Source organism: Hypanus sabinus, chromosome 6, assembly GCF_030144855.1.
Source record: "Hypanus sabinus isolate sHypSab1 chromosome 6, sHypSab1.hap1, whole genome shotgun sequence".
NCBI classification, from domain to species: domain Eukaryota; kingdom Metazoa; phylum Chordata; class Chondrichthyes; order Myliobatiformes; family Dasyatidae; genus Hypanus; species Hypanus sabinus.
The window spans coordinates 12,428,984-12,455,147 of NC_082711.1; the positions used below are offsets into that span (position 1 = coordinate 12,428,984).

General features: G+C 45.6%; 1 protein-coding gene and 1 pseudogene across 3 annotated transcripts in view; both read left to right on the plus strand.

Moving 5' to 3' along the window:
• mindy4 (MINDY lysine 48 deubiquitinase 4) overlaps positions 1-26,164 on the plus strand; it is a 331,295-nt gene that overhangs the window by 173,666 nt on the left and 131,465 nt on the right. For all 3 annotated transcript variants that reach the window (XM_059971726.1, XM_059971727.1, XM_059971728.1), the window contains exon 9: positions 18,637-18,728. In XM_059971726.1, coding sequence (XP_059827709.1) covers positions 18,637-18,728 — 92 coding nt within the window. The remainder of the gene's footprint in view (positions 1-18,636; positions 18,729-26,164) is intronic.
• Positions 9,757-9,875, plus strand: LOC132396207 (5S ribosomal RNA; annotated as a pseudogene).

Consider the following 26,164-nt stretch of genomic DNA (forward strand, 5'->3'; position numbering starts at 1 on the left):
TATATATCTTCCACCCATTTGGCTTCACTATCACCTTCTAGCTTGTGCTTCCCTTCTCCCCCACCTTCTTATTCTGGCATCTTCTCCCTTCTTTTCCAGTCCTGATAAAGGGTCTTGGCCCAAACCCATAGCTGTTTATATTCATTTTCAAAGATGCTGTCTGATCCTTGAGTTCCTCCAGCATTCTGTGTGTGTGCTCTGGATTTCCAGCAGCTGCAGAATCTCTTGTGCTTATGACCCACCTATATTGATCCATCTTACCACCACTTGGTCCATAACCTTCAGTGGACACACTTCATGTAAGGAAATCTACAGATGTAATATTTTTAATACATCCACCAGGTTCCCTTCCAGTTATCCTGCATGGAAACAGGCCCTTAACCCATCTGGCCCAAGCTAGTTCCATTTGCCCATAGCCTTTTGAACCTTTCCATTCCATGTGCCTAGGCAACTGAAAGTAGTTAGTAGCAGTCTGTGTGTTCTCATAAATTAATCCATTTGTTTCAGGATAGTCATCTTGAAAAGGATGCACTTATAAAAGCTGCTATAATGGTCAGCATGTATGTGGTGGGCCCAAGATATCAGTTATCCTCTGATATGATGGGTCTGCTCTGGAACCAAAGGGACTTAAATAATGGATTTTAAACCAACTTAATTTTAAAAGTCCTTTTTCCCTTTAAAAATGTGCAGAGTGATGCAGTGCCTCCCTGGGATATGCTTACTTGGGAGGATCACAGTACCATGGCATGAACAAAAGCCTTTTCACTTGGTCCTGTTATGTGCTGGTGAAAAACGTATGGTTTGTTTTGGTTGTCATGTGAATGTGTAAAAGTGCTGTCTCCTCATTAGAGCTATCTACTGTTAACTCAGCTATGTCAGAAACATACTCTGCTCAGTATCACTGAAATAGATTGATATTTATTTTGAAGTATGTGTTTGTTAAGTTTTATCACTTTATTGTTAACAGTATGAATTATGTTTTTTTACGGACACTGCTTATCTGATGCTATTTGGCTGTGATGCTGCTGCAAGTAAAGTTTTTCATAGATTTGAGGGGCCCAGTGGCCTAATCTTCTCATTTTCTTAATGATTGCTTGAATATGAAAACAAAGATATGCAGAGTGCACAGGCACATCAGGCAAATGGATTACCATCATGGTTGGCCCAAACCTGCTGGCTGAAGGGCCTGCTCCTGCGTCGTACTGTTTTATTGACACTGCTTCCAGCATTGTTCTGTGTTGTTCAATCATGTGATTTTAAGAGTTAAATATGCATTAAACTCATTAAGAGTAACTGAAGTGAAGTTGTGTTTCAGAATTTCAGAAAGCCTCGGCTTCAGAATGAGTTCTGAGGAAACAATGTGGAGTAGTTATTATTGTTACAGTTTGTTGTGTGGGAAAATTATTATGACTTTAATTTTTATGATCATTTGAACATAGGACATAAAACTTTAAAGTACAGTACAGGCCCTTTGACTCTTGATGTTATCTAAGAGTTTCCTAAATGTCCTTAATGTATCTGCCTCTACCACCACCCCTACGATGTGTTCAATGCACTCAACACTCTCTGTAAAAGAAAACCTACCTCTGACAACTGCCCTGTACTTTCCTCCATTCACCTTAAAATTATGCCTCCATTTCTGCTCTGGGAAAATTCTGGCTATCAGCTCAATCTGTGCTTCTTGTCATCTTGTACACTTCTTTCAAGTCACTTCTTATTCTCTTCCACTCCAAAGAAAAATGTCCTAGCTCACTCAATTTACGCTCATAAGACACACTTTCTAATCCAAGCAGCATCCTGGTAAATCTCCTCTGCACCCTCTCTAAAGCTTACTTTCTATGAACAGGCAACCAGACTTCAGACCCCTGACTAATGAGGCTAACACACCATATGCCTTCTTAATAACTTCATCAACTTCCACTGCAGTTTTGAGGGATCAATAGTCGTAGTCGCCAAGATCCCTCTGTTCTTTCACACTGCTGTGGAGTTGCTGTATGGGATGCACTTCAAAGGAGAATTGGTTGTTTGCTTTAAATATGTTGTGGATAGTGAGAAAGGTTTTCTAAGATTACAGCAGGATAGTGATCAGGTGGAAATTGCGTTGAGTGTGGCAGATGGAATTGAATGCTGCCAAGTGTGAGTGATACATTTTGGGAAATGCTGTGGGGGCACATGGAAGCTTCACGTTCCTGCGCGCCAAAATCTCTGAGGATCTAACCTGATCCCAACGTATCGATATAGTTATAAAGAAGGCAAGATACTGCTATACTTTATTAGGAGTTTGAAGAGATTTGGCATGTCAACAAATATGCTCAAAAACTTTTATAGTTGTACCATGGAGAGCATTCTGACAGGCTGCATCACTGTCTGGTATGGAGGGGCTTCTGCACAGGACTGAAAGAAGCTTCAGAAGGTTGTAAATCTGGTCAGCTCCATCTTGGGCACTAGCCTACAAAGTACCCAGGGAGCGGTGTCTCAGAAACGCAGCATCCATTATTAAGGACCTCCGGCACCCAGGGCTTGCCCCTTTTTTCACTTTTACCATCAGGTAGGAGGTACAGAAGTTCCTCAGTGATTCAGGAACAGCTTCTTCCCCCTCTGCCATCCGATTCCTAAACATACATTGAAGCTTTGGACACTACCTCACTTTTTTTAAATATACAGTATTTCTGTTTCTGCCCGTTTTTAAAATCTATTCAATATATGTAATTGATGTACTTGTTTATTTATTATTATGTTTTATTTTTTCTCTCTGCTAAATTATGTATTGCATTGAACTGCTGCTGCTAAGTTGACAAGTTTCATGTCACATGCAGGTGATAATGAACCTGATTCTGTTTCTGATATGTAGTAAATGAAAGGGCTAAGTCGAGAGATCCTGCAGTTCATATCAGGCAGATGGCACTTGTCAGCTGTGGTTGGCAGCTCATCTAGGAGATCTCAAACCTCTGCTGCCTTGTGGTTATACCAACTCTTGGGGAAGGCTTTGGGAGTAAACCCTAAGGAAAACTCCAGAGCTGGAGTCCCTAAAGCAGTCCTATGTTGAGTTCAAAGCTGGCTGGCACCTCCTGCGACACCACAGGTGCCAAACTGTATCTGTCTCTGCCATTCCTTTGGATTTATCAGTTGTGTAAAGAGGGCGAGCCTGCTACATGGGCAACAGCTTGTTCTCAATATACTCCCTGACTTGTGTATTGGCTTGTGTATCAATCGATGGTGCTGCATCCAACATTGACGCAACATCCATGGTTGACCCATCCAGTGGGGGGGGCGTCTCTATCATTAACTGCCTAAAAGTGGTAATGTGGGTAGATCGGGTGGTGAAGAAGGCAACACTTGCCAGTACTTAGATTTAAGAGTTGGGATACAAAACACACTGGTCACGTGGCATTTGGAGTGCTGTGTGTATTCCTGGGCCACACTATTAGGAATAATGTGCATGCGCTGGAGAGAGTGCAGAGGAGATTCACCTGGATTGGAAGACTTGAGAAAGGTGGAGCGATTGGATAGGCTGGGTTTGTTTCCCCACGAACAAAGGATGGGAAGGGCGACTTGACAAATGTATATCAAATTATAAGGGTCATCAGTAGGGTAAATAATCAGAATTGTTTCCCCATGACAGGTATCAAAAACAGGGTTTAAGGTGAGAGGAAGGAGCTTAAAGTGGATTTGAGGGGAAAGTTTTACATAGAATGTAATTAATATCTGGAACTTACTGCCACAGGAGGTGGTGAGGTCAGAATCAGGTTTATTGTCACCGGCATGTGACGTGAAACTTGTTCACTTAGCAGCAGCGGTTCAATGCAATACATAATTTAGCAGAGAAAAAAATAATAATGATAATAAATAAAATAAAAATAATAATAATACATAAACAAGTAAATCAATTACAATATATATTGAATAGATTTTTTTAAATGTGCAAAAACAGAAATACTGTATATATATATTTTTTAAAGTGAGCTAGTGTCCAAAGATTCAATGTTCATTTAAGAATCAGATGGCAGAGGGGAAAAGCTAATTCTGAATTGCTGAGTGTGTGCCTTCAGGCTTCTGTACCTTCTGCCTGATGGTAACACTGAGAGAAGGGCATGCCCTGGGTGCTGGAGGTCCTTAATAATGGACGCTGCCTTTCTGAGACACCGCCCCTTGAAGACGTCTGGGTACTTTATAGGCTAGTATCCAAGATGGAGCTGACTAGATTTACAACCTTCTGCAGCTTCTTTTGGTCCTGTGCAGTAGCCCCTCCATACCAGACAGTGATGCAGCCTGTCAGAATGCTCTCCACTGTACAATTATAAAAGTTTTTGAATGTATTTTTTGACATGTCAGATCTCTTCAAACTCCTAATGAAGTAAAGCCACTGTCTTGCCTTCTCTATAACTACATCGAGATGTTGGGACCAGTTTAGTTCGTCAGAGATCTTGACACCCAGGAATTTGAAACTCCTCACTCTTTCCACTTCTGATCTCTCTATGATTGGTATGTGTTCCTTCGTCTTGCCCTTCCTGAATCAGCTCTTTGGTCTTACTGACGTTGGGTGCCAGGTTGTTGCTGCGGCACCACTCCACTAAATGGCATATCTCACTCCTCTACGCCCTCTCATCACCACCTGTGATTCTACCAACAATGGTTGTATCGTCAGCAAATTTATAGATGGTATTTGAGCTATGCCTAGCCACACAGTCATGTATATATAGAGAGTAGAGAAGTGGGCTACGCACACATCCTGAGATGCACCAGTGTTGATCGTCAGTGAGGAGGATATGTAATCAGATACAATCATTATGTTTAAGAGGCATTTAAACTGACACTTGACTAGGCAAGGCATAATTGGATACAGACCTAATGTGGGCAAATGTGATTATCCAAGAAGAAAACAGGTGAGCATGGACGTAATGAGCCGAAGTGCCAGTATCTGTGCTGTACAACTTCATGACTGTTACATCTTGATTAAAGAGAGGACAATGTATGCCTGTGTGTAGCATCTTGGCCCAAAACAGCCGCTCTTTATTCTTCTTCATAATTGAATATGCTGCTTGACCTACTGAGTTCCTCCAACATTTTATGTGTGTTGCTCTGGATTTCTAGCATCTGTAGAATCTCTTGTGTTCTCTGTTTAATTTTACCTCCTTTGATTTTGCTTTACTACTTTAGCAGCAGAGTATCAAACGAAGACTGCTGGTTTTTGTGAATAATATCTGACTACTACTCCCTGCTCCAACTTCACCACCGTATATACATCCAAACAATTATAATGCCTTAGAATTTGATGCTGTAAATTATTGGCTCTGATTATAAACAGGAAACATTTAGGCCTAAGGGAATACAAATTTAGAACCACAAGCAAGAGTTCCCATTGTAATTTGAGGCTCTTTAAATTGAAAATAGTGATCCACAAACAGAATAAATATAATAGTGTTGGGGGTATTCCTTGTGAAATGTAAATTAAAAAAAATTTAAATCTTAATTCCCTCTGGAATGTGTTTTAAGCTCATGGGCTTTCAGCTTCTGGGGTTTCTTGACATCCAAAGAATCTCCATGGAAAGTGCTTTAACAGTTCATGTTCAGCAATGCACCAGAGATCTTGTGCTCATGGTAGCTGAATCCCAGCTAATTGCTTTGATCCTGGGATGATTCATGCCTATTAGGAAGTGTAGCAGCTGGTATTGACAGCATGTTACTGATAAGAGCATGGGCACAGAATACCTTCAGGAAAGCGGGAAATAACCTGTATGTTACCCCTTTTAAAAGGTAGGATATAGAACACTACAGCAAAGTGCAGATTTTTATAGCCTTATAGCCTACTCTGAGATCAATCTAAACCCTTCCCTCCTACATAGATCTCCATTTTGTTGTCATCCATGCATTTGTCTTAAATGTTTCTTAAATGTCCCTGAAGTATCTGCCCCGGCAGGGTGTTCCATATATATAGAATAGATTAAAAGTAGTGCAGAGACAAATAATGTATATACTTAAAAAAAAGAAAAAGAACTGAGATAGTGTTCATGGGTTCAAAGTCCATTTAGGAATTGTATGGCAGAGGGGAGGAAGCTAATCCCGAATCACTGAGATGTGCTTTCAGGCTTCTGTACCTCCTTCTTGATGGTAGCAATGAGAAGAGAGCATGCCCTGTGTGATGGGGATCCTTAATAATGGGCATCGCCTTTCTGAGGCACCACTCCTTGAATACTGCAGAGGCTAGTACCCAAAATGGAGATAACAAATTTTACAGCTTTCTGTAGCTTCTTTTGGTCCTGTGTAGTAGCAACCACCCCTCCCCCCATACTGGACAGTGAAAGCAGCCAGTCAGAATGCTCTCCATGGTACATCTGTAGGAATTTTTGAGTGTTTTAAGTGACAGACAGAATCTCTTCAAACTTCTGATGAAATTAAGCCACTGTCTTGCCTTTATAGCTGCATCAATATGTTGGGACCAAGTTAGATCTCCAGGGACTTGAAATTGCTCACTCTCTCCACTTCTGCTCTCTTTGAGGATTGGTGTCATGCTCTCTCATCTTACCATTCCTGAAGTCCACAATCAGCTCTTTTGTCTTACTGATATTGAGTGCAAGGTTGTTGCTGTGACACTGCTCGACTAGGTGGTATATCTTGCTTCTGTATGCACACTCATCTTCACCCTTGTATCTTCCAACTTTGTAATTTCCTTATGCTGGCCCATGCCACATTTGATCAATGGAACCAAGCCCTGAAACACTGTGCAAACCGATAGTGGTTGAACTCTGACGTGCTGAGCTGTAATAGTGTCACACTAACTACAGTACTACACTACTGTCACATCCCTATGGTACACTAGGCCTACACAAATCCCACTGCACAGAACATAGAAGAATGCTGTGTCAACCTTATAGCTTGCTCTAAGATGAATCCAACCCTTCCTTCCCACATACCCTTTTTCTATTTTTCTTTCTTCTATGCATGTAAGTCTCTTGAATCTCCTTATTGTGTCTGCCTCTATCACTCCCTTTGCAGTGTGTTCCACATACCTACCACTCTGTAAAAAAAAACTACCTCCCCCTAATATTTTCCTCCAAACATCGTAAAATTCTCTCCCTTAATATTCACCAATTCTGCCTTGGGGAAAAAGTCTCTTGTACATCTCTCATCCTGATTCGCTGCAAAGAGAGAAGCTCTTAGCTAAGTCAACCTATCTTTCACACATTCCTGTCAACTCTCTTCAGATAAAACCATTTCACTTACACACTAGGTGTAATGTGCAGTGGCCAGTTAACTGATCATCTTGCACGTCAATGCTTCATGGAAGGAAATGGGACCATGCTGAGACAACCCATGCAGTCACAATTGAAGTTCAACTGTCTTTCAACCATGCACAAGAATACAGCTAAATGAAACAGTGTTCCTCTGGAGCAAAAATACAAAGCACACTAAGTTACAAATAGCAAACAGCACATATAATTTTGATAGTTGAAAACCATACAGTTACAAAGATATATATTAAAAATAATAATGCAGCCCATCCCTGTGTACCACGGCCTTTAGATTGATGGTGCATAGGATGGTGTCATGGAGCCACGTTTCTGCAAGAACAAGCGTGCAGTAGTTCTTCGTATCATGCAGTGCTGCCATTTGCAAACACAATCCAGTTTGTTTCCCACTGACTGAACTCCAGAAAGTAGCCCTGGAAGGGAGGGGCCAGCTTCTGACTCAGCGCGGAATCTAGTGGCACACAGCCTGCGCAGGCATCTCCTTCCTCGGCGGCTGCAACAGGTAACCAAGTGCCTGATTCACACCACTGTGAAAAAGGGTGAACCAATGAGGCCTTCTCTGGGTGGCTGAAGCAGGCTGCAAAATGATAGCTCCACCGCTATCCTTGTGCAGTAGAAGAGTGCACCGATTTTGCACTGCACTGGAGAGCAGGATTGAACCCTGGTCACTGAGGTTGTGAGGCTGTAGTTCTTCTAGCTGTCTAATAGAGTCATCTCTAGCCAGTGTTCCCCACATCCTGTCAATGATTGAGGTTTCTCACAGGTCAGCAATGCTTTTTTAAAAGACACGGGCATTTATGTTCATTCCCGTGGCCCAATCAGCAACAGGAGCAGGCCACAGCGACGAGGTTTCCCACAGGTCAGAGACGCTTGTTTCAAATGAGACTGCGGGTGTTCGGGTACATTCCAGCGGCCCAGTCTGCAGTCTTATTATGTACATTGCTGACAGAGTCAACAGAAATCTTGAACAAAATTACTTTCGTTAGCTGCGATGGTCCAATATATGGCCATAGCTGTGTTAGTCCACAACTTTGTCTCAAGTGTAGATTTAAATTTTGGATCTACGGGAGTGATAAATACAGATGAGCCAAACTGATTGAATTAAAAGTGAATGAAATAATTGTATTTATTTTCATGCTTTTGGGATGACCTGAGTATTTTAGATACAATGAGTTTTTTCTGAACTCTAACCCCTCTTACAATAAATGTAAACAGCAGTTTGCAATCCTCCACAAATGGCATGGTAGCAAAGTGGTTAGCATAACATTGTATTTCATTTGCCACTCTTCTTGCCCATTCTCCTAATCCGTCTAAGTCCTTTTTCAACCTACTTGTTTCCTCAACATTATCTGCCCCGCCACAAATCTTTATATCATATGCAAACTTGGCACAAAAGCTATATATTCTATCTAAACCATTGATATATAGCATAAAAAGAAGCAGTCCCAATGCCAATCCCTGTGGAACACCACTAGTCACTGGCAGCCAACCAGAAAAGGATCCTTTTATTCCCATGTGTTCCCTCCTACCAATCAGCCAATTCTCTAACTGTGCCAGTAACTTTCCTGTAATGCCATGGGCTCTTAACTTGGTAGGCAGCCTCAAATGCTGACTTTGTCATCAAGTACTCTGTAACCTTATCCTCAACAATTGACTCCAACATCTTCCCAACCACTGAGGTTAGGCTAACTGGTCTATAATTTCCTTTCTGCTGCCTTCCTCCTTTCTTAAAGAGTGGAGTGACATTTGCAGTTTTCCAGACCTCTGGCACTGTGCCAGAGTCCAATGATTTTTGAAAGATCATTAGTAACGCCTGCACAATCTCTGCTGCTAACCCTTTCAGAACCCTAGAGTGCAGCTCATCTGGTCCAGGTGACTTGTGTACCCATAGGACTTTCAGCTTGTTGAGCACCTTCTCCCTTGTAATAGTAACTACACTCATTTCTCTTCCCTCACACCCTTCAGCATCTGGCACACTGCTAGTATCTTCCACGGTGAAAAATACTCTTTAGTTCAACTACTGTCTGTGCCATTCCCCTGGGAGTCATGCCCCACAACAGTAATGAACTGTATACTTATTATTGAGGGGAATGGCCACAGGGCTGCTCTGCACTAACTGCCTATTCACATTTCCATTTTTCCTGACAGTCACCCAGCTACTTGCATCTTGCAAATTTGGGGTGACTACTTCCCTATAACTCTGATCGATTATCTCCTCACTCTCCTGTACGAGCCGAAGGGCATCCAGCTGTTGCTTCAGATCCCTGATGTGGATTTCAAGGAGCTGCAGCTGGATGCACTTTACACAGAAGTAGTTCCTGGGAGACTCAGGGTTTCCCAAGATTCCAAACATGAAAAACACACAACAGCCATTTACATCGCTAGGTAAAGTAAGAGAAAGAAACAAGGAATCTTAAGAGAAGCTTATCCAGAGCTAACACCTTTTTCGCCCCAGGGGCTTCTTTGAACCAAAGCCTGACACTTCTACTCTCACCACTGGCCTACTCCCAACAATGGCCATACTAGCCTGAAAGTGCCCGATCTCGACTGATCCCAGAAGTTAAGCAGGCTCAGGGCTGGTTAGTACTTGGATGGGAGACGACCTGGGAACACCAGGTGCTGCAGGCTTTTGTGGTCCTGCTGCCCAAGAAGGGAGACCTCCGCCTGCTAAAGAACTGGTGCCCAGTCTCCCTCTTGAACGTGGACTGCAAGATCTCTGCCTGAACAGTGGCCAACCATTTTGGCTCAGTGTTGAGACAGGTGATCCATCCTGACCAATCTTACACAGTCCCGGGCTGGTCCATTCAGGTCGATGTCCATTTAGTCCGGGACCTGATCCACCTGCTCCAGGAAACTGAATCCCCAACAGTGTTTCTCTCGCTTGATCAGGAGATAGCATTTGACTGGGTAGACCACAATTTTCTGCTGGGCATTCTGCAGGCATTTGGGCTCTGACAGCACTTTGTAGCCCAGGTTTGGCTCCTATACCCTGCCGCAGAGTGCCTTGTTAAGGTCAATGGATCGTTGCTAACACCCATTCCCTTTAGAAGAGGAGTATGTCATGTCCGGCTAGTTGTATGCCATCTGTGTAGAACTACTCCTGTGCCTTCTTCAGCAGAGGCTGATGGGTCTGGGTCTGCTCGAACCAGCTATGGAGATCGTCCTCTCAACCTACGCTGATGATGTGTTCCTGATGATGACAGATCCCAGTGACCTGTGGAAGATGTGCAAGTGCTAGGAAGTTTTCTCAACAGCGTCCTCTGCTAGGATCAACTGGGTGAAATGTTCCAGACCCTTAGTGGGTCAGTGGCAGGTGGACTCCCTGCAGAGGAGATGAGAGCTTTTGAGTGGAGCACCAGGTACTGTATTTCTTCTATCTGGGAGTCTACCTGAGTTCTTCTGGGGAGACCTGGCTGGCAAACTGGCAGGACCTGGAGATGAAAGACATGGCCCAGCTGGGATGCTGGTCAGGCCTTCTCAGGGTGCTTTCCTATCGAGGCAGGGTGGTGGTCATAAACCCAGCTGGTGGCCTCCATGTTGTGGTCCCAGATGATCATCTTGGCCCCACCTGTCGCAAGAATGCAGAGGAAGTCAGTAGATTTCTTCTGGGGTAACAAGAAACTGTCTTGAATCTCCGCAGCTGTCTTGAATCTCCCAGAGGTAGAGGGCGGACAGTCACTGGTGTGTGTCCGTACACAGCTGGTGGTGTCCACCAGTATGCCAAGCATCCTCCCAGGTGACGCATGTTAGCAAGGTACTTTCTCCAAAGGGGCTGCTGTCTTCACGAAGAGATGCGACTACCACCAGTCGGTGTCAGCCATGCTGCTTTGCGGAGAGTCTGGAACATGGTTACCTCAAGCCAGGACTCTCCTCCTCTGACAGAGGACAGAGTCCTGGCTGAAAGAACTGCCAACCCCTGCCCTAACTCAACGGATGTTGATGTGGCTCAGGTGTGTGGAATGACTGCAGCTGGGCTCACCTCTGCACTGCCGAAGCTGCTCATTGGGCCCAAGCCCCGCAATTTTATTCGAGAGCAGAGCCACCTCTCATCGACACCCGCAATCCCACTCAGGAATGCAAGGAGGTACCTGCATGGGCTGCTGTTCCACCACTCCGACACTCCATGGCGGACTGTCTTTCTGCCTGGGGGTGAGGGGTGTCCTCAGTGGAATTTCCTTCACGTGGGAGTTCCTCCCATGCACCTTGGGTATATCGGGTAGAGGCTGCTGCACAGAGTGGTGCTCTCCAGCAAGTTCCTTAGCTTGTACACAGACCTCTCAGCCACATGTCACTTCTGCGGGTTGGAAGAAACCGTGCACCACATGTATGTGGAGTGTGCAAGGCTGCAGCCCCTTTGTGCTTATCTGTGAGGGCTGCTTCTCGCCTTCTGGTTACATTTTAGCCCCACCCTATATTTATATATGGTCAGGAGGGGGGCATGGAGGGATGAGGATGTCCTCGTCAATTTGCTCCTGGGGCTGGTAAAAACAGCTGTCCATGGGTCCTGGAAACGGTGGTGGAGGGATCTGGCTGGGCAGATTGCCTGACAATGTTTAGGGGTTATCTCTGTGCCCAAGTAACCATTGAGAGGGAACACGCACTGTCCATGGTGACCATAGAGGCGTTCCAGGACAGTTGGGCTCCACGCGGGGTTAGCAATATCATCGACAGAGATAGAAACATTTTAGTTTAATGTCGTTTGTCCAGCAGTTGTGTAATCATTGTGTTGGTCACTGGTTTGTATTGATTGGAGCACTGAATTTGTAATAAAGATATTTTGTACAAAAAAACAATGGCCGCCTGCTTGTTCCTTTTGTACTTTTAAACAAACGTCACTGACCTGTGAGAAACCTTGTCTCTGTTCATCACCATTCCACTAGTTGAGTGCTAGCATTTGGAAGATCAGGGTTCAATTCCCGAGTCTGTTAGGATTTTTGTAAATTCTTCCTGTGACCATACGGATTTTCTTTGGGTGCACAAGTTTCCTCCCACATTCCAAAGATGTATGGGCTAGGGTTAGCCAATTTTGGGTATGCTATGTTGGCACTGGAAGCATGGCACACTTGTGGACTGCCCCAGCACATCTTTAGACTGTTGATTATTGACACAAATGACATGTTTCGCTGCATGTTCAGTCTAGCTTTTGTACTGTTTCATGTAACACCATGGTCCTGAAAAATGTCGTCTCATTTTTACTATGTACTGTGCCAGCAGTTATGGTCGAAATGACAATAAAAAGTGACTTGACTTGACTTGATATGCAAATGATAAATAAAGCTAATCATATCTTAACCATCAATGAGAAAATGGCCATATAACCTAGGGGCAACGGAGATGCTGATTGAGCCATAAATATCAGCTGGGTCTTTTAAATCCATGTAACTGGTCGTTTGGGATCTTGACTTAAGATCCCATTCAAGTGGTGGTGCTTCCTAACATTCTATGTTTCTATTTCAGTAGCTTCAAGGTACTACGCTGCATCTAAAATCTCCAGCATGCGATTCGGACTCTCAAGTGATTTGGAAAGCAGAGGTTGATAGGTTCTTGATTAGTAAGGGTTTCAAATGTTGGAGAGTGTGTTGAGAGCGGGAAAAATATCAGACATGAAGTGGCAGAACAGACTCAATGGGCCAAGTGACTGAATTCTACTCCAATGTCTTGTCTCTATTTTCAAAATGAACTTGGGCCTCCATAGAAAGCCTACAGAAACAATATAGGCCCTTTGGCCCAAAATGCTGTGCCCAGCATGTATTTAATTTAGAAATTACCTTGGGTTACCCATAGCCCTCTATTTTTCTAAGCTCCATGTACCTATCCAAGAGTCTCTTAAAAGACCCTATCGTATTCGCCTCCACCACCGTCGCCGGCAGCCCATTCCACGCACTCACCACTCCCTGCGTAAAAAAAACTTACCCCTGACATCTTCTCCGTACCTACTTCCAAACACCTTAAAACTGTGTCCTCTAGTGTTAGCCATTTCAGCCCTGGATAAAGCCTCTGACTATCCACAAGATCAATATCTCTCATCTTATGTACGTCTATCATGTCACCTCTCATCCATCGTCACTCTAAGGAGAAAAGGCCAAGTTCACTCAATCTACTCTCATAAGGCATGCTTGCCAATCCAGACAACAAGCTTGTAAACCTTGAACTGGAAAGGGACCAATATCCTGGCAGGCAGGTTTGCTGCAGCTTTTGGGGTGGGTTTAAACTAGTTTGGCGGGGGGTGGGAATCAGAATGTGAGTGCAGAGATTCGGGTAGAAGGACAAGGGCATTATGCTATGTGTTCTGAGTTGGTGAGGAAGGACAGGCAGGGAACAAAACATAAATGTAGCCAGTTAGAGGGGTTGAAATGTGTCTATTTCAATGCTAGGAGTATTAGGAATAAAGGGGATGAACTTAGAGCATGGACCAGTATGTGGAACTATGACGTTCTGGCCGTTACTGAAATTTGGCTGGAGGAAGTGTAGGATTGGCTGATGCAGGTACTGGGGTTTAGGTGTTTTAAAAGGAATAGGATGGGAGGTAGAAATGGGCCGGGGGAAGGAGTAGCATTACTGGTCAGGGATAGTATCACAGCTGTAGAAAGGGAGGATGATGCAGAGGGAGTGTCCACTGAGTCGGTGTGGGTGGGTCAGAAATAGGAAGGGATCAGTCACTGTGCTGGAAGTAGTCTACAGGCCCCCAAATAGCCCTCGGGACACCGAGGAGGAGAAAACCAGGCAGATTTTAGAATGGAGCAGGAAATCCAGGGTAGTAGTTATGGGTGATTTCAACTTCCCTCATATTGACTGGCACCTCCTGACTGCAAGGGAGATAGATGGGGTTGAATTTGTCAGGTGTGTTCAAGAAGGATTCCTGACACAGTATGTGGACCGGCCGATGAGAGGAGAGGCCATACTGGATCTAGTTCTGGGTAATGAATCTGGTCAGGTGACAGACCTCTTGGTGGGGGAGCATTTTGGTGAGAGTGACCACAACTCCCTTAGCTTCAGCATAGCTATGGAAAGGGATACAAACAGACAAAATGGCAAAGTGCTTAACTGGGGAAGGGCTAACTTTGAAGGGATGAGGCAGGAACTAGCGAGAGTAAATTGAAAACAGATGCTCAAAGGGGAAAGCACAGAAGTAATGTGGGAGAAGTTTAGGGACCACTTGGGCTGGGTTCAGGATAGGTTTGTCCCACTGAGGCAAGGAAAAGATGGTAGGAAAAGGGAACCGTGGCTGATGAAACATGTGAGGCAACTCGTCAAGAGGAAGAAGAAAGCATATGTTAGATGCAAGAAGCAGGAAACAGGAGGGGCTCATGAGAAATATAGGGTAGCCAGGAACGAGCTTAAGAAAGGACTTAGGAGAGCTCGAAGGGGACAAGAGAAGGCCGTGGCATGCAGGATTAAGGAGAACCCCAAGGCGTTCTATGTGTATGTGAAGAATAGGAGGATGACAAGAATGAAGGTGGGACCGCTAAAGGATAAAGAGGGCAACATGCGCCTGGAGGTTGGGGAGATCCTAAATGAATACTTTGCTTCAGTATTCACAAGTGAAAAGGACCTTGATCAGGGTGAGGTCAAAATAGAGCAGGCCTGTGTGCTGGACAATGTGGAGGTTAAGGAAGAAGTAGTGTTGGATCTCCTTAAAATCATCAAGATTGATAAGTCCTCAGGGCCAGATGTGATATACCCCAGGTTGCTGTGGGAAGTGAGAGAATAGATTGCTGGAGCAGTAGCTATGATCTTTGAATCCTCTTTGGCTGCAGGGGAGTTGCCGGAGGATTGGAGAATGGCAAACGTAGTTCCCTTGTTTAAAAAAGGTAATAGGGAGAATCCTGGGAACTGTAGACCGGTGAGTCTTATGTTGGTGGTCTGTAAACTATTGGAAAGGCTTCTTAAGGATAGGATCTACGAGCATTTGGAGAAGTACAGTCTACTCATGGATAGTCAACATGGCTTTGTGAAGGGGAAGGTTGTGCCTCATGAGCCTAATTTAGTTTTTTGAAGAGGTAACAAAAGAAATGGATGAGGATAGGGTGGTAGATGTGGTCTATGTGCATTTGACAAGGTCCCCCATGAAAGATTCATCCAGAAAGTCATGAGGCATGGGATCAGTGGAACCTTGGCTGTTTGGTTAAAAAATTGGCTTACAGGAAGAAAGCAGAGGGTAGTAGTGGAAGGAAAGTATTCTGTCTGGAGGTTGGTGACTAGTGGAGTGCTGTCCTGGGACCACTGCTGTTCGTGATTTTTATAAGTGACCTGGATGAAGAGGCAGAAGGATAGGTGAGTAAGTTTGTGGATGACATGAAGATTGGAGGAGTTGTGGATGGAGCTGTGGGTTGTCGAAGGTTACAATAGAATATAGACAGGATGCAGAGTTGGGCAGAAAAGTGGCAGATGGAGTTTGTTCCGGATAAGTGTGTGGTGATGCATTTTGGAAGGACAAACCAGAAGGCTGAGTACAGGGTTAATGGTTGGTTACTTAAGAGTGTGGATGAACAGAGGAACCTTGGGGTTCAAATCCATACATCCCTCAAGGTTTATAGGATAGTTAAGAAAGCCTATGGGTTGCTAGGCTTCATTAATAGGGGGATTGAATTTAAGAGTAGAGAGGTCGTGTTGCAACTCTACAAATTTCTGGTGAGACCACACTTTGGGTATTGTGTTCAGATTTGGTCACCTCATTATAGGAAGGATGTGGAAGCTATGGAGAGGGTGCAGAGGAGATTTACCAAGATGTTGCCTGGATTGGAAAACAAGTCTTATGAGGCAAGGTTAGCAGAACTGGGACTTTTCTCTTTGGAGCGTAGAAGATGAAAGGGGACTTGATTGGTCTACAAGATTATGGGAGGCATAGATAGGGTGGATAGTCAGTACATGTTTCCCAGGGCATGAATAGCAAACACCAGAGGGCATATGTACAAAGTTAATGGAGGCTAAAACATTAGGGGTATTTAAGAGCCTCTTGGACAGGCACATGGATGAAAGAAAAACAGAGGGTTACGGGGTAGTGTGGTTTAGTACTTTTTTTTAAGGAATATATGGGTCGGCACAACATTGTGGGCTGAAGGGCCTGTACTGTTCTGTAGTATTCTAGTGTTCTAATAAATCTCCTCTGCACTATTTCTATAGTTTCCACATCCTTCCTGTACTGAGGTGACCAGAACTGAGCACAGTACTCCAAGTGAGGTCTGACCATGGTCTTATATAACTGTAACATTACAGCTAATTAAACTCAATCCCATGTTTGATGAAGGCCAATACACCATATGCCTTCTTAACCACACAGTCACCTACACAGCAGCTTTGAATGTCCTATGCACTAGGACCCCAGGTTCCCTCTGATCCTCCACGCTGCCAATAGTCTTACCATTAAAACCATATTCTGCCATCATATTTGACCTACCAAAATGAACTACCTCACACTTATCTGGGTTGAACTCCATCTGCCACTTCTCAGCCCAGTTTTGCATCTAATCAATGTCCCGTTGTAACCTCTGACAGCCCTCCACATCCACAACAACCCAACCTTTATGTCATCAGCAAATCTATTAACCCATCCCTCCACTTACTCATCCAAGTCATTTATAAAAATCACTAAGAGAAGGGGTCCCAGAACAGATCCCTGAGGCACACTATTGGTCACCAACCTCCATGCAGAATATGACCCATCTACAACCACTCTTTGCCTTCTTTGTGCAAGCCAGTTCTGTATCCACAAAGCAAGATTCCTTTGGATCCCATGCCTCCTTACTTTATCAACAAGCCTTGCATGGGATACCTTATCAAAAGTGTTTAGTTACATCCTCAAAAAATTCAATCAGGCTTGTGAGACACGAGCTGCCTTTGACAAAGCCACGCTGACTATTCCTGATCATAATATGTCTCTCCAAATGTTCATAAATCTTGCCTGTCAGGATTTTCTCCATCAACTTACCAACCACTGAAGTAAGACTCCACATTGTATGCAGATTAATTGCCATGTTACCTGCATTAGCCAGCACAATTAAATGCTGTAACATGGTTTAATTTTCAGAATCTTGTTCCTTGTCCTAGAACTGGCTGTATGTAGTTCACCATGGTATTGCGAGGAGCTGATGCTGAAAAATGTGTACCCTTTATATTTTATTGCTTTTTATTATCCTTTTGGCTCTGTGCTTTAGAGAGATATGACTCTTAAGGTTGTAAATATTGCATAATCATAAGACCAGTAAGAAGCAGTAATTGGCTATAGTAGTCTTAAAAGAGGATATAATAAATTCCAGTTAACTGAGAAACTTTGGGACCAGTACCTTTTGGCCCATTTAGTCAAAGTTTCATGGAAATATTTAAAGAGGTATAAAAAGACAAACTAATTTTAATTGAGCAACAAATATATATTTAAATGAAATACAGGGCATACAGGACAAATTATCATACTACTAATACTACAAAGTACTATAAAACTTAGTATTAGATCCTAATAGTCAACAAAAGAATTCATCTAGTGTATGCTGTCGTGTTCTTTTTGACTGTAAATGAACAAAATCTGCGCTAACACCTAGTCCAGATAATGGACTACCTTCATATAATGATTGTATCCTCGAAATGTTCATAGTAACATTCAAGATGATTGTCAATACTTTCAAATTTTCATATTTCTAACTTGATGAAGTAGTGAAATTGCTTCAATTTCACTCCGGTCATTTCTGGCATCTCCAAGCCTGAATGCTTGGAACTGCAGTAAGCAAAACAGTTATGAATTGTCTTACTGCTTATTTCTCGCCAGCTGTCAGTGACAAAAATCACTGCTTTTTAAACACAAATACACAACTGACACTTTTAAAAACTGTTTTTTCCAAGCACACTGTAAGTGCATGTGATTGACGCTAATTAGAAACTGTTCAGCAACAAACTGCTGTCTGAATTAAGCAGCTAGTGTCCCAAATAAATGAAAGGAATTCTGGCTGTTTTCTTGATTAGATTTTGTTCTTTAAGAATTGCCCCAAGTAAGTGGCTACCCCAATTAATTGATGGCCCAAATAACTGGACGCTATTGTATTTGGAGATGCGCACAAAGAGTTACCACTCTGGTTCCATCTTAGATGATTGCTTTTCTCATTACTACAATCCAAGAGGAGCTACAGAAGCCTGAAGACACCTACTTAATGTGTTTGGAACAGTTTATTCCCCTCTACCATAAAATTTCTGAATGGTCCATGAGCATTATCTCACTATTTTTGCTGCCTTTTTGCATGACTTATTTCTTTATTATATATATTTTCTTGTAGTTTATTGTATATTTAGTGTATTGCATTGCAAAACATCAAATTTTAAATCAGAAGTCAGTGATATTAAACCTGAATCTGATTCTGCACCAGTGCTATCATAACTAGGTTCTGGTCTCTGATTTTTCTAGGGTGGTCCATGTGGGGTTTTGGCTGCCGTTCAAGCCTGTGTTTTGCAAAAGTTGATCTTTGAAGACGTCGTCAGTGGTAGCACTGAAAGCATGTAAGTACCTCTTGTGTGTGTTTTAGTGAGGGATATTCACAACTATACAGCCCAGCCTGGTACATTAGCTGATAACCTTTGTGCCGTTGCCACAGAGCCTTAGGTTCAGAACAGAATGAATTGAAGATTGCCACTTCAGAACTAGACTGAGGTGGCATCATTTTAATTAAAATGTGCACTTGCCATCCTCCCCACTGCACACTTGAATGTTGGCCAGCATCATAGCGCACATAATTGGAAAGCCCCAGGGGGAGAAATTACTGAAAACAGATTGTCTTTCGGCATTAATGAGCAGCCCACATGTGGGCTTCTTAGAATGAAATTAATTTTTGCAAAAGATCATGTTCGTTGTTCCTGGCTTCTGTTAAAATTTTGAAAATGAGTTTTTCTTGCTATGTAGCCATTCTCTATTACACACACTGTGACCACTTTATTAAGTACACCTGTACACCTGCTTGTTAATGTAAATATCTAATCAGCCAATCATGTATCAGCAACTCAATGCATAAAAGCATGCAGATATGGTCAAGAGGTTTAGCTGTTGTTCATCCCGAACATCAGAATGGGGCAGAAATGTGGTCTAAGCCACTTTGACTGTGGAATGATTGTTGGCGCCAGATGGGGTAGTTTCAGTATCTCAGAAACTGCTGATCTTTTGGTATTTTCACACAGAATAGTCTCTAGAGTTTACAGAGAAGAGTACAATAAGCAAAAAAAAAAAATCCAGTGAGCAGCAGTTCTGTGGGTGAAAATGACTCATTAATGAGGGGTCAGAGGAGAATGGCCAGACTGCTTCAAGCTGACAGGAAGGTTGACAGTAACTCAAACAACTACATGTTACAAATATTTAGCTCATCAAGCCTGATCTGCCATTCCGTCATGGCTGATTTATTATCCTGCTCAACTCTATTTAGGTAATGTCAGTGCAGAGAACGTCAGCAGATAAATGTGAGCTGTATGAGAGAGGGTGTATATTAAACATTATTGCCCACACTGTCTCAATAATTCTCCTTATAACTTCATCAGTTACTCAAAACTGTAAAAAAAAGTGCAAGTTCTCTAAGTCAGTACATAACATGTAATTTATGTTTATTATTTCTACCATAATTACTTAATTGCTACAGCAGCCTATACTCCCAGATTTCTTTATGATCAAATATGGCCTCTTTATTTATTCAGTGATACAGCACAGAATAGGCTTTTCTGGCCTTGCAAACTCCGATGTAACCTTAACCTAATCATGAGACAATTTATAGCAGTGGTCCCCAACCACCGGGCCGCAAAGCATGTGCTACCGGGCCGCGATGTAACGACTTGATCTGGCGATATGAAACTATATGTCAGCTGCACCTTTCCTCATTCCCTGTCATGCCCACTGTTGAACTTGAACGCACGCGAGGTCATCAGTCGCCTAAATGCAGTGATACCCTTGTGCCAGGGATCACTGGTTGATCTCGGGTAACCGGCCGGCGAGAAGTGTCGTTGCTACTGGCCTGCAGAGCGGACAGATGGGCGCCGCCTCTAAACATGTTTAGCACACCGAATGTTCATGGCGAACCTGGTGCTAAAATATTTGCAGAAAACCTAATTCGGGCTCAGGGTTTCATAAGTAGCAGTGCAGCTACCTCGCTGCGATCTACTGAAGGTCATCCCTCGAGCCAAACAATTGTTGGCCAATAGATCCTACCTACCTACAAGGGGGTTGGGCGCGCGCTCTGTCATACTGGTCCTCGCTCTCCGGACTGCGACCGCTGCGGCCCCGGCACAGGGACCTCCGGCCCTTACCTTGTCCTCTCACCACCCCCAAGGCGGCGGGCGGGCGGGAGGCTGGAGGCTGTCTAATGAGGCAATGAAGCCCTTAAAACTGCTTCAGCACCTTGAGTCCTAGCACCCCACGTTTAAAGACAAACCCGTTGAGTTTTTTTAGTGGAAAAAATGTGAGCAAGCGGGACAGAAGCAAGTGCTGAGAGCCTCGAAAACTAAATTGCAGAATAGACGGGACATAAGGAACCCCCTTCGAGTATCACTGTCTTCCATCACCCCTCGATGGGACCGTCTTGTTGCAGGGAAACAAGCCCAGGGCTCCCACTGATTCAGCAATATTGGTGTGTTGCAATGATTTTATATGTTCATACAAGCGCATGTTCATGCGTTGTGTGTTTAATATCCAAACGTTACTTAAAATATTATTGACTTTTAAGTGACTTATAATTGACTTATCACTATATTCGTGGGAGGAAAATGTGCGCTGTGTGTTTAATATTAAATTCATTAGATAAACCCTTTTAGAAATGAAATTGAGTGTATTAGCCACTTAGACGTGACTTACAGTTGACATCATCTAGATTCCGGTTGTGATTAACACCTCCCCCCCCCACCAGGTTGGCCGGTCCACAAGAATATTGTCAATATTAAACCGGTCCGCGGTGCAAAAAAGGTTGGTGACCCCCGAACCCCTGATTTACAGTAACCAATTAATTTGCCAATACATTTTTAGACTGTGGGAGTGTGGTGAACTACATATACCTGTCTGGACACGCCCCCTGCTGACTGCTCCTGTGGCTCCTCCCACAGACCCCTGTATAAAGGCGATTGAGGCCTGAGCCCTGCCCTCAGTCTCCAGGATGTAGTATGGTGGTCAACCACTGCTTGTTCCTTCTTCCAGTCAATAAAAGCCGATATCTCGCCTTCATGTCTCAGAGTGAGTTATTGATGGTGCATCAGGGAGAAAGCAGGATCATCCAGGGAAAACCTGTGCATTCCTTGGAGAGGATGTACACAGACTTCTTACGAAGGTCATTAGAGTTGAACTCCAAACTCCAACGCCCTGAGCTGTAATAGCGTTGTGCTAACCTAATCAAATCAAATTATTTAATTATCATTCAGAGCATACATGCATACAGTCAGATTGATAGTATAGCTTCCAGCAATCTAGCCTTTCTTTCAATCCAGTGCTCAAATACTGGAGGGCAACACTGATGGGAGAGACCAGCTCGCAACCGAGCATGGACTCCATTCTACACTGCTTCCAGCATCGTCTTACCTGGACTTCAGCAGCAGGCCAACCCACTTGAGGCCTAGTCCTTGCTACAGCTGAGGCCTCGCTGCTGTGACGTTGCCTGTCTCGCCACCAAATGAGGGAAACAGGCCTGCAGCATCTCACATTATCAATGTCTAATAAGGTCTTGAGATCGCAAGAGAAATGTCCAAGATAGTCACTCACGGTTACACTGCATGCTGCCCTCGTACAACCTCTGATGTTTTTGGGTAGCAGGTAGTAACACAGTCTGCACCCAGGTTAGGCTCTTCTAAATCTTCTCTGGCCTGACCACTGGCTTCACCTTTTCCCAGCCGACTGCCAGCTTCAACTTTTCCCAGCTGCCTACCGGATTCCCCGTCTCCTCCTTCCAACCTATTCACCGGATTCCCCATCTCCTCCTACTGGCCTTTTCACCGGATTCCCCGTCTCCTCCTTCTGGCCTTTTCACCGGATTCCCCGTCTCCTCCTTCCAACCTATTCACCGGATTCCCCGTCTCCTCCTTCTGGCCTTTTCACCGGATTCCTCGTCTCCTCCTTCTGGCCTTTTCACCGGATTCCCCGTCTCCTCCTTCCAACCTATTCGCCGGATTCCCCGTCTCCTCCTTCCAACCTATTCGCCGGATTCCCCACCTGCTCCTTCCAACCTATTCGCCGGATTCCCCGTCTCCTCCTTCCAACCTATTCACCGGATTCCCCGTCTCCTCCTTCCAACCTATTCGCCGGATTCCCCGTCTCCTCCTTCCAACCTATTCGCCGGATTCCCCGTCTCCTCCTTCCAACCTATTCGCCGGATTCCCCGTCTCCTCCTTCCAACCTATTCGCCGGATTCCCCGTCTCCTCCTTCCAACCTATTCGCCGGATTCCCCGTCTCCTCCTTCCAACCTATTCGCCGGATTCCCCACCTTCTCCTTCCAACCTATTCGCCGGATTCCCCGTCTCCTCCTTCCAACCTATTCACCGGATTCCCTGTCTCCTCCTTCCAACCTATTCGCCGGATTCCCCACCTTCTCCTTCCAACCTATTCGCCGGATTCCCCACCTTCTCCTTCCAACCTATACACCGGATTCCCCACCTTCTCCTTCCAACCTGTTCACCGGATTCCCCGTCTCCTCCTTCCAACCTATTCACCGGATTCCCTGTCTCCTCCTTCCAACCTATTCGCCGGATTCCCCACCTTCTCCTTCCAACCTATTCGCCGGATTCCCCGTCTCCTCCTTCCAACCTATTCGCCGGATTCCCCGTCTCCTCCTTCCAACCTATTCGCCGGATTCCCTGTCTCCTCCTTCCAACCTATTCGCCGGATTCCCCACCTTCTCCTTCCAACCTATTCGCCGGATTCCCCGTCTCCTCCTTCCAACCTATTCGCCGGATTCCCCATCTCCTCCTTCCAACCTATTCGCCGGATTCCCCACCTTCTCCTTCCAACCTATTCACCGGATTCCCCATCTCCTCCTACTGGCCTTTTCACCGGATTCCCCGTCTCCTCCTTCTGGCCTTTTCACCGGATTCCCCGTCTCCTCCTTCCAACCTATTCACCGGATTCCCCGTCTCCTCCTTCTGGCCTTTTCACCGGATTCCTCGTCTCCTCCTTCTGGCCTTTTCACCGGATTCCCCGTCTCCTCCTTCCAACCTATTCGCCGGATTCCCCGTCTCCTCCTTCCAACCTGTTCACCGGATTCCCCGTCTCCTCCTTCCAACCTGTTCACCGGATTCCCTGTCTCCTCCTTCCAACCTATTCGCCGGATTCCCCACCTTCTCCTTCCAACCTATTCGCCGGATTCCCCGTCTCCTCCTTCCAACCTATTCACCGGATTCCCTGTCTCCTCCTTCCAACCTATTCGCCGGATTCCCCACCTTCTCCTTCCAACCTATTCGCCGGATTCCCCACCTTCTCCTTCCAACCTATACACCGGATTCCCCACCTTCTCCTTCCAACCTGTTCACCGGATTCCCCGTCTCCTCCTTCCAACCTATTCACCGGATTCCCTGTCTCCTCCTTCCAACCTATTCGCCGGATTCCCCACCTTCTCCTTCCAACCTATTCGCCGGATTCCCCACCTTCTCCTTCCAACCTATACACCGGATTCCCCACCTTCTCCTTCCAACCTGTTCACCGGATTCCCCACCTTCTCCTTCTGGCCTATTCACCGGATTCCCCGTCTCCTCTTTCCGGCCTATTCACCGGATTCCCCATCTCCTCCTACTGGCCTATTCACCGGATTCCCCACCTTCTCCTTCCAACCTATTCACCGGATTCCCCGTCTCCTCCTTCCAACCTATTCACCGGATTCCCCATCTCCTCCTTCCAACCTATTCACCGGATTCCCTGTCTCCTCCTTCCAACCTATTCACCGGATTCCCTGTCTCCTCCTTCCAACCTATTCGCCGGATTCCCCACCTTCTCCTTCCAACCTATTCGCCGGATTCCCCACCTTCTCCTTCCAACCTATACACCGGATTCCCCACCTTCTCCTTCCAACCTGTTCACCGGATTCCCCGTCTCCTCCTTCCAACCTATTCACCGGATTCCCTGTCTCCTCCTTCCAACCTATTCGCCGGATTCCCCACCTTCTCCTTCCAACCTATTCGCCGGATTCCCCACCTTCTCCTTCCAACCTATACACCGGATTCCCCACCTTCTCCTTCCAACCTGTTCACCGGATTCCCCACCTTCTCCTTCTGGCCTATTCACCGGATTCCCCGTCTCCTCTTTCCGGCCTATTCACCGGATTCCCCATCTCCTCCTTCCAACCTATTCGCCGGATTCCCCACCTTCTCCTTCCAACCTATTCGCCGGATTCCCCACCTTCTCCTTCCAACCTATACACCGGATTCCCCACCTTCTCCTTCCAACCTGTTCACCGGATTCCCCACCTTCTCCTTCTGGCCTATTCACCGGATTCCCCGTCTCCTCTTTCCGGCCTATTCACCGGATTCCCCATCTCCTCCTACTGGCCTATTCACCGGATTCCCCACCTTCTCCTTCCAACCTATTCACCGGATTCCCCGTCTCCTCCTTCCAACCTATTCACCGGATTCCCCATCTCCTCCTTCCAACCTATTCACCGGATTCCCTGTCTCCTCCTTCCAACCTATTCACCGGATTCCCTGTCTCCTCCTTCCAACCTATTCGCCGGATTCCCCACCTTCTCCTTCCAACCTATTCGCCGGATTCCCCACCTTCTCCTTCCAACCTATACACCGGATTCCCCACCTTCTCCTTCCAACCTGTTCACCGGATTCCCCGTCTCCTCCTTCCAACCTATTCACCGGATTCCCTGTCTCCTCCTTCCAACCTATTCGCCGGATTCCCCACCTTCTCCTTCCAACCTATTCGCCGGATTCCCCACCTTCTCCTTCCAACCTATACACCGGATTCCCCACCTTCTCCTTCCAACCTGTTCACCGGATTCCCCACCTTCTCCTTCTGGCCTATTCACCGGATTCCCCGTCTCCTCTTTCCGGCCTATTCACCGGATTCCCCATCTCCTCCTACTGGCCTATTCACCGGATTCCCCACCTTCTCCTTCCAACCTATTCACCGGATTCCCCGTCTCCTCCTTCCAACCTATTCACCGGATTCCCCATCTCCTCCTTCCAACCTATTCACCGGATTCCCTGTCTCCTCCTTCCAACCTATTCACCGGATTCCCTGTCTCCTCCTTCCAACCTATTCGCCGGATTCCCCACCTTCTCCTTCCAACCTATTCGCCGGATTCCCCACCTTCTCCTTCCAACCTATACACCGGATTCCCCACCTTCTCCTTCCAACCTGTTCACCGGATTCCCCGTCTCCTCCTTCCAACCTATTCACCGGATTCCCTGTCTCCTCCTTCCAACCTATTCGCCGGATTCCCCACCTTCTCCTTCCAACCTATTCGCCGGATTCCCCACCTTCTCCTTCCAACCTATACACCGGATTCCCCACCTTCTCCTTCCAACCTGTTCACCGGATTCCCCACCTTCTCCTTCTGGCCTATTCACCGGATTCCCCGTCTCCTCTTTCCGGCCTATTCACCGGATTCCCCATCTCCTCCTACTGGCCTATTCACCGGATTCCCCACCTTCTCCTTCCAACCTATTCACCGGATTCCCCGTCTCCTCCTTCCAACCTATTCACCGGATTCCCCATCTCCTCCTTCCAACCTATTCACCGGATTCCCTGTCTCCTCCTTCCAACCTATTCACCGGATTCCCTGTCTCCTCCTTCCAACCTATTCGCCGGATTCCCCACCTTCTCCTTCCAACCTATTCGCCGGATTCCCCACCTTCTCCTTCCAACCTATACACCGGATTCCCCACCTTCTCCTTCCAACCTGTTCACCGGATTCCCCGTCTCCTCCTTCCAACCTATTCACCGGATTCCCTGTCTCCTCCTTCCAACCTATTCGCCGGA